General features: G+C 51.7%; 1 protein-coding gene across 1 annotated transcript; it reads left to right on the forward strand.

Annotated features, from left to right (window-relative positions):
* The first annotated feature begins 199 nt into the window (after positions 1–199).
* LOC137153222 (apical junction molecule-like) lies at positions 200–12,756 on the forward strand. The gene is made up of 11 exons (XM_067548361.1): positions 200–337; positions 1,082–1,168; positions 4,361–4,490; positions 4,645–4,775; positions 5,772–5,825; positions 7,619–7,693; positions 9,048–9,323; positions 9,629–9,904; positions 11,244–11,519; positions 11,828–12,103; positions 12,412–12,756. Exons 1-11 carry the CDS (start codon positions 281–283, stop codon positions 12,754–12,756), a joined length of 1,983 nt encoding a protein of 660 aa, XP_067404462.1. The 5' UTR covers positions 200–280.
* The last annotated feature ends 654 nt before the right edge of the window (positions 12,757–13,410 follow it).

The raw sequence follows: 13,410 nt of genomic DNA on the forward strand, positions 1-13,410 counted from the left end.
GAGGGGTGTGCACTAGATCTCTCTGTGGCCCCCAGCCCCTCCCCGCACCCCTTGACCGGGTGCAGCCTGCTTCTCTGCGGCCTGTGAAAGCATCTCTGTCCATCTCCAGTTTTCTTTCATGCTCGCCGGGCCTCACTCTCTGCGATGGGTGGAGGGAGCGGCTCAGATGGGGGGATGGGGCAGTCAGACCCCTTTCTTTTCACGGGCAGGGTCCCCTCCTCCCCATGGTAAATGCCTGTGGAGCCCCAGACTCACCCCCACCCTTCTCTTTGCTCTGCAGATGTTTCTGCATGTGGCTGAAGTGGTGGGAGAGGCCTACGGATTGGAGCCTATTCAGGTGAGATGGCGTCACCCCTCATCACCCGCCCTGCCCCACGTATCCCCCCAGCACCCCTCCCCTATGCGCATCATTATAGGGACTTTCCGTGCAACTCCGCTGCCAATACATAGTAACGCAGCATTGCCCCGTCTTCACTGTGAGGGTACCTCCGTCATGCTGCTGGCTACGAGCCATGAAAACGGCGACCTGCCTTTCTATGCAGCTCTCGTCCACCAGCTGCCAGCTCACCTGTCTTCTGGACACCCTTTAGGGTCATTTTATGGCACCGTGGGGCATGTGGGTGGAATCTCTTGACACAACGAGCGCTCAGCAAATCCCTCAGTCGTCACCGACCCCAGCATCGGCCCACCAGGTTTGGACCTGCCAAGGCACCTGAGCTGGTTTCGAACAGGTCAGGGCAATTATGCGGCTGGTCGCTTCAGATGGGGTGGCTCTAACAACCTGCGAGCCAGCTGTGGTCATCGTCAGACTACGGTGTACAGCCTTGACGAGGGCCTGCTGACTTACGTCGACGGCAGGCTGTCAGGTCTCCACCTTGGTGACGACGATGCTATCAAATGGCTGGGCACGTTGTGCATATGCTGAAGACCTCTCCCCCTCCCCACAGCCTGCTCCTGCCCCAGGCATCCCCTGCCCCATTCCCCAAGGGTTGAGGCTTTCCCTCCAGACATTGTCCTTCTGTACATCCCAGCTTCCTCCCACACCCCAGTGACCCTCTTTCCCCTCCTGTCTCCCCTGCAGCACCTAGACCTGCTGGTGCGGGATTGGAGCAGCTCCCGGATCCTTGGAGACCAGGGTGGGAAGGAGTATCTGAGAGACATCAGACAGGTGACTCTGGGGCTCATGGGGGTGGGGACTGGGTTACGGGGCCTTTCCCCTTTAGGGGGCTGGTTGCACCACACTGGATAAAAGTTGCCTGACAAATCCCATTATAAGACCCCTTTTTAGTTGCTTTGCCAAACTTTAACTGTTTGGGCTGAAATTTTCCATGCTTGTTCTTTGCCTCAGGCTGAATTCTTTCTGTATTTCTCCATAAGAACATGAGAACTGCCAAACTGAGTCAGACCAATGGTCCACCCAGCCCATTATCCTGTCTGCTGACAGTGGTCAATGCCAGGTGTGACGTTCCCCTCTGCAATCTGGACTGGTGTATTGCTGTGTCACCCCAAACCCTCACTCTTGGAGCCTGTCTCACTCTGCTCCGTTGTGTGAACCCCCCACTCCTGGGCAGTCCAGGCACAGCCCCCAGCAAGCAAGTTGTTCCCCAATAAGTGAGTGAGTGCTTCTAGCCAGCCACTCGGGATTAGAATAACCCTAGCGAAACCTCCCAGTCCCAGAAGCAACCCTAGGAATTGCCATCTTACAATGTACATGCTGCACACTGCACCCTGCAAGGTCAGATGTTTGTCAATTTACCAAAGAAATTGATATGCATCAGCCTTGTCACTTCAAATGGAATTCTTAACACACTTCAAACCACACACACTGCTTTAGATAAAACAAACAAATGTATTAAGTACAGAAAGATTTTAAGTAGATCAGATTTTACAAGATGAAAAAGAAGCCAAACGCATTTTAAACTAGGCTTAACACTTTCAGCAACCTTTCAGTCTTAGATGACTCTCACCACTGGCTGGCTGGTCCGCCTGCAGCCAGGCTCTCCCCAGGTCAGCATTTCAGCTCTTTGGTCGTGTTTGTGGATGGAGGAGGAAGAGAGAGAGATTGCAAAACATCTCTTCTTTTAGCATGTTCCTTCACCACCCTCTGGGGTCAGGTGCCAGACAATGTCCTACGGATTCCTCCATTTGAGTCAGATGAGTATCCTTTATCGGTGCTTAGGCTAGTCCATTGTTCCTGGCAGAACTGGGTTGTTTTACGCATGCCTTCGTGAGGCGTGAGCTACCTCTCTGCTTTTGGAGGGTTTTGCCTGAATCTGCTTCAAGCCATGAGGCACGTATTTGGGAATATTACATAGCAGAGCTTCATAGCCATACATATGATATTGCAAAAAACATACTACTATAACAATAAGGTTCAGTACACCATGAGGATTCCAAAAACATCTTATGTGACATACTTTGCATTAGACAATACACCATTATGTTATACTTGTAAAAGAAATGATCAGCGGGATCTGTTCAGGGGACAAGGCAATAAGCCGCGTTTATTGTAAATACAAAAAAATTCTTAAAAGTCTATTGCATTCACACATTCACATTCACACACCCAAGAGTTGTGGAGGCTGATATAGTATAATTACCAGTCCTTATTATGCGTTGCTCAAGCCAGCCTACTAGCCAGATAGGCTGAGCACGAGGTGGGAGCCGGGCTTCTGTCGGTGCGCAATCTGATGGTCCTTGATGATAATCGCAGAACGAACCCAAAGTTTCCATGTTCTCAACCCATTTTTATAGTCACTGACTCTCATGTAAGTCTATGGGTCTTGCTGTGTCCTGCTGCCTTCAGACTCTGTATGGTAGCCAGGCACCAGTCAGTGGCAAGCGTACCCTCTCCTTTTCTTATTTCACATTTTGTTCCATTCTCAGGATGGATTCTCCCGTGCTTTAGTGTTGTTATCTGCATTCTTCGGCCTTCAGGGTCAGGGTGATAGTTGCAGCTGATGTCTTTATTCCCCTCTTTGTTGTCCGAATGGTTTGTGCTGGCGTCTCTCCTTATCTATTTAAACCCCACACACATTCCTCACTCATACCCAAAGAGCAACTAATACAAGGTTCAGAAAAACAGCAGAATGAAGTAACCTAACAAAATGCAGTTCACTTATACCAAGGAATAAAGAAATTCATTAAACAACAGATAATCATTTCTAATATTACATTAAAAATCACACAGGGCAATTAGCAAATATCAATATAGAATTGGCAAATATTAGTAAAAAAATGGATTCAGATCTGGTTTGCTTACACATCTCTCTGGCTCACAATTACACTAATAGGATGAACAAGAATGATACACAATCACACCACAAGGGTGTACATGCTGGTGCAGTGTGTCACACCAGGTGCTTCAGAGGGGATGAACAGACCAGGCAATCATCGAGTGATCCATCCAGCTGTTTCTGAGAATCAGGCTAAAGAAAAACACCTGGTTGGGCAATATTGAAAGAAAAATTCAGATGTTCCTTTTTTAAAACATCTCTATCACCCCCTTGCTTCGGAGCAGGCACTTGACATTTCTCTGGGGGTGGCCCATGTGTCAGACATATGCCCTGGGCTGTTCCCAAGACAATCCCCCTACATTTGGCCAAGTAACAAGCCAAGCCAAGTAATACTCAAGAGAGACTTGCTAGGTCAGTGTCTCTCAATCTGGGAGGATGTGACCACCAGGGGGGCTGCAGGATGGGTTCAGGGTTCACAAGTGCAGAGCCAGTGTTACTGGGTGGCAAGCAGGAAAATTGCCCAGGGCCCCCTTGCCACAGGGAACGCCGCAAGGCTAAGGTACATGCTTCAGCCCAGAGTGGCTCAGGCCCAAGGATAAGACGGGGGGGAGTCACAATTTTTTCAAGTAGGGTGGTCACAGTTGTGTTTGAAGTTCAAAGGGGTTGAGAACTCTGTGCTAGAGTTTACCTGCTGCAGTCTCCAAAGAGTCTGTCCGGGGCTGCAGAAGCAATGCTGGAGTCTCCCTGTAATTCCTGCCTAGGCTAGGTGCCAGAACTGAGAGCAGGGGCACCTTCACCCCGTGTTTACAATGAGCCCAGGCAGTGTGGAGGAGGAAGTGGCTTCATTGCAGTGTGGAGAGGCGAAAATCCAGGCCAGGGGGAGGGAAAGGAGCAGGCTGGGACAAGGAGTGTGGAGAGGCTGGGAGCTGGAGAAGTGGAGACTGGGACTGGGAGCCACTCCTTTCTTTTCCTGCCATCCCCTGCCTCGTTCACTGCACCCTTCCCAACGTCTGCCACAAACCAGGCAGGGCTCCTCCAGACCCTCTCCTACTGCCCAGCAGCTCTGGCTAACGCTAACACTGTGTATCGTGTGTCAATGTAATGATTTCCTCTGGCTCCGGCAGATGCTGGCGGCGATGTCCCCTTGCAAACACCCCAAGGCCCTGGAAGAGTTGAAGAGAAGCAGCACCCGCTGTTACCTGATGCCCTTCCCTGGCAAAGGGATCATGAATGGCAGCGAGGGAAGGCTGAGAGGTAACGGACCCGACAGAGCGGCTCTGACCTCCTTGCCATGTGCAGGTCAATGCGACTGGGTCGCTGCTCCTGCCCACGCGTGGAAGGTGGAGAGAAAGGGGATCAGACAGGCCCTACATTCCCCACCATCGTCCATCCTCTCTCCCCTTTGCAGACATGGATGAGGATTTCCAGGGGAGTCTGAGGGGCTACGTCACCGCCCTGGTGGGCTTGGTTGGGCAACACGTCCAGACGGACCAGCATGGGGAGCCGCTCACCGGGACACAGCTCGCTGCCAAGATAAAGGTGGGGACAGGACAGGTGTGCTGCGGGGATTGGGATGGGGATGCTCTCACCTGGCAGTCAATGATGACCCTTCTACCTATGCACCATCATCGAATCCTGTAAGATTAGGGTTGTAAGGGAACCTAGGAGGTCCTCTAGTCCCACCCCCTGGTCAAAGCAGGACCAACCCCAACTAAACCATCCAAGCCAGGGCTTTGTCAAATCAGGCTTTAAAAACCTCTAAGGATGGAGATTCCACCACCTCCCTAGGTAACCCATTCCAGTGCTTCACCATCCGCCTAGTGAAAAACATTTTCCTAGTATCCAACCTAGACCTCTCCCCCTGCAACTTGAGACCATTGCTCCTTGTTCTGTCATCTACTACCATTGAGAACAGCGTAACTCCATCCTCCCTGGAAACCCCCTTCAGGTAGTTGAAGGATGCTATCAAATCCCCCCCTCACTCTTCTCTTTTGCAGACTAAACAAGCCTAGTTCCCTCAGCCTCTCCTCATAAGTCTTGTGCTCCAGCCCCCTAATCATTTTTGTAGTCCTCTGCTGGAGTGTCTCCATTTGTTGACTCGTATCCAACTTCTTGTCCACTGTAACCCCCTGGTCCTTTCCTGCAGAACTTGTCTACATCCTTTCTGTAGTGGGGGGCCCAAATCTGGTCAGAATACTAGAAATGTGGCCTCACCAGTGCCGAATAGAGGGGAATAATCACTTCCCTCCATCTTCTGGCAATGCTCCTACTAATGCAGCCCAATATGCTATTAGCCTTCTTGGCAACCAGGGCACACTGCTGACTCATCTCCAGCTTCTTGTCCACTGTGACCCCCAGGTCCTTTCTTGCTGCTTGCCAGTCAGTCCCCAGTCTGTAGCAGTGCAAGCAGGTATCAATGTCTGACTGTTCCCAGCTTGCCCCACCTCCAGAGGGGGCTGCATCTCAGCACTGTTCCCAGCCTTTTTAAGCAATGTGGAGTCTGTGATGTGATGGTTTGTTTTGGTTTCTTTGCAGAATTTATCTGATGTGATGAAGAAATGTCGCTTTGGCTTCTCCTCTCCCTGTCAGGTACTGTCTTTGCCTCTGGCCTGACCGTGGGTGTCTCCCCTCTCCTCTCCATGCCAGGGCTGCGGTGGTGTTGGGAGCTGGGTCCATCCTGCTGAAAGCAGCTGGGAAAGGATCTGCTAAAATCTCAGGTTTTTGGACTCTGGGGTAGGAGAATTTAACTAGACTAGAGGGTGACTGGTTCAGGACGGGTCACCGAGCCTAAGGACATGTCTCCAGTCAGTGAGACCCCTAACATGAATCAATCATGTGGGTATCGATGTGAAAATGAGAGCCATTTTGGGGATTTTTTTGTTTTTCTGCAGAAACCATTGAGTTTCCTCCAACCCCCACAAATGTTTCCATTTGGCAGTGTCACCAAGGTGGCTCCTGGGAACTGTAATTCACATTCCTCACATGCCCCTTTCTTCTCTGTGGGTCAGGCACTCTGGTGGGAGAGCAGTTCCCATGAGCCTAGACTCAGAAGACAATGGAATCAGGGACTCAGGTCCCAGGGCCCTACAGCGCTGGAGGGTCTGAACCAGAGTCAAGCTGGGAGCCAGGGTTCAAGCCCTGTTGCTTTCAAGTGTAGACACAGCCCTGCTGGACTCATCCTCTGGGAGGCCACTGAAAGTATCCCACAATCCCACGGGTCATCTTCCTTTCTCCTCTGGACAGTGAAATTAGGAGGACAGTCCAGTTTTCCCAGGCTGCACCACCAACAATGGGACAGGGCAGCCATAGCTGGGGAGGGAAGTTGGGAGTCTGGGATATGGGTGGTTGCACCCAGACCCGCCTAATGCAGTGTAGATGCTGGAGCCCCAGGCTGGGACCATGGCTGGATTAAACTTTTGTGGGCCTCCCACTCTGCCCAAGCTCTGCCCTGAGCCCTCACCCCTTCTCTGCCCCTTCTTCCCAAGTCCCTGCCATGCTCCATCCCCACTCAGCCTCTCCCCCTAAGGCCCCGCCCACCGCTCCCACAGAGGGGAGGGGTGGAGAGGAGCAAGCAGGGGTTGAGCGGGGGAGGGGGCAGAGAGGAAAAACTGTGGGCAGGGCCTCACTGAGAAGGGGCCAAGCGGGGGCAGGGTCTCACGGTGGAGCACGGGTGTGGGGTGGGACCACAGTCCGGGCGCTGGCCCCTTCTGAGTGTGAGCCCAGCACCATGGCGCCGTTGTAAACCTGATACAGGCTTGGGTGTCAGACACAGATCAGCTGGGACAGGTGCTACCCAGGCCCTCTTCTAAAGGAGAATTGGTGGGGGGAGGGCATATCTACACAGGGGAATAGACCAGCCTAGATATTCCAGAATAAATACTCAGCAATAGCCGCTGCAGAATAGCACCACAGCAGAGACTATTCTGGAGTCATTCCTGCTTCATAGCAAGGTTTAACCCAGCCCAGAACAGTACCTTTCCCCCACCCCACACCAGAGCTGAGATTTGCACCCAAACAATCTGCCTTCCCGAGATCGATAACAGCCCCCAAATACCACCAGACCTGCAGGATCCGGTATCACTGATGTGCTGTCGGGCGTCAGCCTCAGGCCTAACTTGGCTGGTGCAGGGGTTTCCACAGTTCTCAGCTACCGGACAGAGCCACAATTGCAAAGTGCAGGTCGGGGCAGGGAAGGGAGCTGAGGCTGGGCTGCCATGAGGATCAAACTGGTGACCAGCAGCACTAGAAGCCCCAAGTCGCTTCCAAATCAGATAACGGTGTCGTTCTGTTACGTGAGGCTGCTGCAGTTGAAGATATGGCCCCTGGGTGGAGACAAGGTCCCATAAACGGCAGCTCACCCCAGTCTTGTCCTCCCTGCGCAGATGGCCATCACCTTCCACAACCAGAGAGCCATGGACAGAGCCCGCATGGACCACGCTGCCTTTCTAAGGGAGAAGGTGAGTCTGTGCAAGAGGCTGTGCCTGCAGGCAGGGAACCCCAGGGCACCATCCCGGCCAGCCCTATGGGCTCCTGGCTTTGGGGAAGAAGATGGGAGTTCATATCTCTGGCTCCCACGGTGGCTGCAGAGATGGGAGACCCCAACTCCAGCACAAGGGGCACCCTGATCTCAGTCAGTGGAGTGAGGGGAAATTGCTGTGCTGAAGCCTGACTGGCCATTCTTGAGGCAGGGTTGCTGACTGTTGCCTGATATTCAGCGTTTTATAATTGAATGGGATTATTGGCTCGTCAATGGATCTGATCAGAAGATAATGAGGTTCTAGTCCTGAAATCAGGCTACAAAGAGCTTTACAAGGATCCTTGGGGTGCACGACAGGAATGTTCACACTGATAACCGAATATGCATAATTTACAGGCTTTTATTGAATGGCATAGAATGATAGACAAATGACTAATCGAATGGATAATGGTTAGAATTACCGTCCTGTTCTAATGCACATATAATATACACATATATATCATATACTTTGGATAAATATACTCACACCCTCCCCTGACAACCCGGTCAAGAGAGATGTTCAGTACCTCAATTCTTGAGTGGAAGGGGGAGAACTAGGCAGTGCTAGAGAGCTAAGAGCTATAAAATTAAGACTATGGATAATACTAAGTATGAACTAGGAATAAAAGATCCTAGCAAACACCAAAAGAAGTCTAAAAGAAGAAGAAGCTCAAAGAAGGATTAGCTGACGATCGCACCCAAGTAACATGGTTTTCCCCTTTTATATGTTGAATAAGATGGTTATATGGGTCCTCCTTCTACATCCAAACTTGGCTTCTTCACCCCCCAAATTATTAGCGTACACTTATTGTATAGGCTGGCAGGTTCGTGTGTTTTATTGACGCATGTCTTCTTTCCAGATGGTTCGCTCATCTTCCCTTTGTTATTACGGGCTATTGCTAGGGATTTTGTGGTGTGCTTGTGAAGTTTATTTGGGACATAAACTGGGTAGCCCCCACTTGTTTTGTTGCCTCCTGACTTATCTAGGGTGAAGGTTATGACGATATATGCATCTTATCCATTAACACATCATTACTTATCTGGGCCAAAGGTCCCAAACATATGTATGCAAACTGCATTAGCTTTCATGCAGGATGTGGCCTGCAGGGCTCTTGCATTACAGCTATAATACGTTAATATGACTCTATGACTCTTTTACACTAAAACATATGCTTAAATCTATGAGGAAATGTGTATATGTGCAAGTAAGCAGGCTAGCCCTATAGGTTACACAACCCGCCCCTTCTAACAGCCTTGGGCCCCCTTCTCTCTCTCTCCTCTCCTGCTCAACGCAGGACAGCCTGTCCCAGCGCAGGATTGACTGTCTGAGGGTGACACCGAGCATCGTGGGGAAGCAGTTCGTGAAGCAGCGCAATTTTCTGCTGGAGCGGTGCCAGGAGGAAATGATGGAGCAGGAGAAGGAGACCCTGGTGGCAGAGCTAGAGGCAGAGCTGTCTCAGGAGGCTGAGACCTTCCTGGAGACCTATGGAAGGCGCTATCAGAGTCACACCATCAACCAGAGAGCCATGGACAGAGCCCGCAGAGACCACGCTGCCTTTCTGAGCAAGAAAGTGAGTCTGAGGGCGGGGCTGGGCTGTGCCTGAAGCCAGGGGAATCCCAGGGAACTATCCCAGCCAGCCCCATGGGCTCCTGGCTTTGGGGCAGGAGATGGGAGTTCATCTCTCTGGCTCCCAGGGTGGCTGCAGAGATGAGAGACTCCAGCCACTGCACAATGGGGGCCCTGATCTCAGTGAGGGCGGTGAGGGGAAGTGGCTGTGCTTTAGCCGAGGGTCTATTGGTGAGCCGGGGTTGCCAACCCGCCCCTTCTAATAGCCTTGGGCTCCCTTCTCTCCCCCTTCTCTCCCGCTCAATGCAGGACACCCTGTCCCAGGAAAGGATCGATTGTCTGAGGGTGGCACCAAGCACAATGGCAGAGCAGTGTGCGGAGCAGCGCAGGTTGCTGCTGGAGCGGTGCCAGGAGGAAATGATGGAGCCGGAGAAGGAGACCCTGTTGGCAGAGCTAGAGGCACAACTGTCTCGGGAAGCTGAGCCCTTCCTGGAGACCTATGGAAGGCGCTATCAGCATCACACCATCAACCAGAGAGCCATGGACAGAGCCTGCACAGACCACGCTGCCTTTCTGAGGGAGAAAGTGAGTCTGGGAGAAGCTGTGCCTGAAGCCAGGGGAACTCCAGGGAACCATCCTGGCCAGCCCCATGGGCTCGTAGCTTAGGGGCAGGAGATGGGAGTTCATATCTCCGGCTCCTGGGTAGCAGCAAAAATGGGAGACTCCAAGCCCGGCACAATGGGGGCCCTGATCTCGGTCAGTGGAGTGAGGGGAAATTGCTGTGCTGAAGCGTGACGGGCCATTGCTGAGGCAGGGTTGCTGACTTGCCTGATTTTCAGCATTTTGTAATTGAATGGGATTATAGGCTCGTCAATGGATCTGATCAGAAGATAATGAGGTTCTAGTCCCGAAATCAGGCTACAAAGAGCTTTACAAGGACCCCGGGGTGAACGACAGGAGTGTTCACACTGATAACCGAATATGCATAATTTACAGGCTTTTATTGAATGGCATAGAATGACAGACAAATGACTAATTGAATGGATAATGGTTAGAATTACCGTCCTGTTTTAATGCACATATAATATACACATGTATATCGTATACTTTGGATTAATATACTCACACCCTCCCCTGATAACCCGGTCAAGAGAGATGTTCAGTACCTCAATTCTTGAGTGGAAGGGGGAGAGCTAGGCAGTGCTAGAGAGGTAAGAGCTATAAGATTAAGACTATGGATAATATTAAGTATGAACTAAGAATAAAAGATCCTAGCAAACACCAAAAGAAGTCTAAAAGAAGAAGAAGCTCAAAGAAGGATTAGCTGACGATCGCACCCAAGTAACTTGGTTTTCCCCTTTTATACCTTGAATAATATGGGTCCTCCTTCTACGTCCAAACTTGGCTTCTTCACCCCCAAATTATTAGCGTACACTTATTGTATAGGCTGGCAGGTTCGTGTGTTTTATTGACGCATGTCTTCTTTCCAGATGGTTCACTCATCTTCCCTTTGTTATTATGGATTATTGCTAGGGATTTTGTGGTGTGATTGTGAAGTTTATTTGGGGCATAACCTGAGTAGCCCCCCCTGTTTTGTTGCCTCCTGACTTATCTAGGGTGAAGGTTATGACCATACATGCACCTTATCCTTTAACACATCATTAATTATCTGGGCCAAAGGTCCCAAACAAATGTATGCAAACTGCATTGGCTTTCATACAGGATGTGGCCTGCAGGCCTCTTGCATTACAGCTATAATACGTTAATATGAATCTATGACTCTATTATAATAAAACATATGCTTAAATCTATGAGGAAATGTATATATGTGCAAGTAAGCAGGCTAGCCCTATAGGTTACACAACCCACCCCTTCTAACAGCCTTGGGCCGCCTTCTCACCCCCTCCTCTCCTGCTCAATGTAGGACGGCCTGTCCCAGTGCAGGATCGACTGTCTGAGGGTGACACCGAACGTTGTGGGGGAGCAGTTCGTGAAGCAGCGCATGTTTCTGCTGGAGCGGTGCCGGGAGGAAATGAAAGAGCCGGAGAAGGAGACCCTGGTGGCAGAGCTAGAGGCAGAGCTGACTCAGGAGGCTGAGACCTTCCTGGAGACGTATGGAAGGCGCTATCAGTGTCACGCCATCAACCAGAGAGCCATGCACAGAGCCCGCACAGACCACACTGCCTTTCTGAGGGAGAAGGTGAGTTAATGGGGAGGCTGTGCCCCCAGCCAGGGGAACCCCAGGAGCCGTCCCGGCCAGCCCCACATGCTCCTGGCTTTGGGAGAGGAGCTGGGATTTCATCGTTCATCTCTCTGGCTCCCAGGGTGGCTGCAGAAATGGGAGATTCAAACCCTGGCACAACAGGTGGCCCTGATCTCGGTCAGTGGGGTGAGGGGAAGTTGCTGTGCTGTTGTCAGAAGAGACATTGGTGAGCCAAGTTTGCCAATCCACCCCGTCTAACAGCCTTTGGCCCCCCTTTTCTTCCCCTCCTCTCCCGCTAAACGCAGGACGCCCTGTCCAAATGCAGAATCGAGTGTCTGAGGGTGGCACCGAGAGCAGTGGTGAAGCAGTTCGTGGAGCAGTGCAGGTTGCTGCTGGAGCGGTGCCGGGAGAAGATGAAGGGGCCAGAGAAGGAGACCCTACTGGCAGAGCTAATGGCGGAGCTGACTCAGGAGGCTGAGACCTTCCTGAAGACCTATGGAAGGCGCTATCAGAGTCACGCCATCAACCAGAGAGCCATGGACAGAGCCCGCACAGACCACGCTGCCTTTGTGGGGAAGAAGGTGAGTTCATGGGGGAGGCTGTGCCCCCAGCCTGGGGAACCCCAGGGAACCATCCCCAACAGCTCCATGGGCTCCTGGCTTTGGGCAGGAGATGGGAGTTCATTGTTCATCTCTCGCACTCCCAGGGTGGCTGCAGAGATGGGAGACTCCAGCTCTGGCAGAATGGGGGGCCCTGATCTCAGTCATGGGGGTGAGGGGAAGTTGCTGTGCTGTAGCCAGAGGGGACATTGGTGAGCCGGGGTTGCCAACCTGTTCCTTCTAACAGCCTTGGGCCCCCTTCTCTCCCCCTCCTCTCCCGCTCAATGCAGGACGTCCTGTCCCACCACATGATCGAGTGTCTGAAGGTGACACCAAGTGAAATGGAGGAGCAGTTCAGGGAGCTGCACAAGTCTCTGCTGAAGCGCTGCCGGATGGAGATGATGGAGCCAGAGGAGACCCTGCTGCTAGAGCTAATGGCAGAGCTGTCTCAGGAGGCCGAGACCTTCCTGGAGACCTACGGAGTGCGCTATCAGAGTCACTACAACAGGCAGATGACAGCCTATGACAGTAGCCTCAGAGACCACGGTGGCTCTCAGAAGAATGGATTTACGAATCCAATCTTGGTGGTGGTGGTCGGCGCTGTGGTGTTGGCAGCGTTAGTTTTACTCCCGTGATGCTGAAGGCATGGGGCCTGTGGTGGCCCTGCTCTTTCCCTGCTGGGAGGGCAAACGTTTTCATGCTCTACGCGGGCTCCCCATGGCGGTATCTCCTCTTCAGCTTCCCAGTTCCCTGCGTGGACTCCTTCCCAGGGAGTTACTGAGGAGCCCGGGAAGCTGAGAAGCAGATACGGCCTCCTCTGCCGCCCACGATGAAGTTGAAGCCCACAAAAGCTTATGCCTGCTGAAATTAAATTTGATAGTCTTTAAAGTGCTGCAGAACTCTCGTTATTTTTGCTGTATACAGACTAACACCTCTAGAGCCTAGCTTGTTGCCATAGCCACAAAGCCAGAGTATTATGGGATAGCTCAGCCAGTTCTGCCTGGTCTTAGAGTAGTACAAGAAACCCTGTCTGTGTGTTTACATCTCTCTGTGTATCTGTTTGCTGGTTTCTCTCTGAGTGCAAGTAACTTCCAACGATCCAAACATAACAACAGTGGTCCCTGCGTGGCCGCCAGGCACAGCAGCAGGAGGAATCCCTCAGCTGGGCCACTGCCAGCCAGTGGCAAAACAAAACATTTCTCAGTGAGAAAGAGAATGTGTGTGGGAATAGTGGGAGAGACTTAGGAGAATAAATGCATGATGTAAGAAGATCATATCTGTATCTATAG

Source organism: Emydura macquarii, unplaced genomic scaffold (assembly GCF_026122565.2).
Source record: "Emydura macquarii macquarii isolate MOO-44397 ecotype Brisbane River unplaced genomic scaffold, CSIRO-AGI_Emac_v2 contig_221, whole genome shotgun sequence".
Taxonomy (NCBI): domain Eukaryota; kingdom Metazoa; phylum Chordata; order Testudines; family Chelidae; genus Emydura; species Emydura macquarii.

What these genes read in the sequence shown, in the direction of transcription:
- LOC137153222 (XM_067548361.1), top strand. Translation starts at nt 281, where the DNA reads ATGTTTCTGCATGTGGCTGAAGTGGTGGGAGAGGCCTACGGATTGGAG. An exon ending in AGCTCGCTGCCAAGATAAAG is followed by an intron (nt 4,776 to 5,771) that starts GTGGGGACAGGA and finishes GTTTCTTTGCAG; the next exon opens with AATTTATCTGATGTGATGAA. An exon ending in CTGCCTTTCTGAGCAAGAAA is followed by an intron (nt 9,324 to 9,628) that starts GTGAGTCTGAGG and finishes CGCTCAATGCAG; the next exon opens with GACACCCTGTCCCAGGAAAG.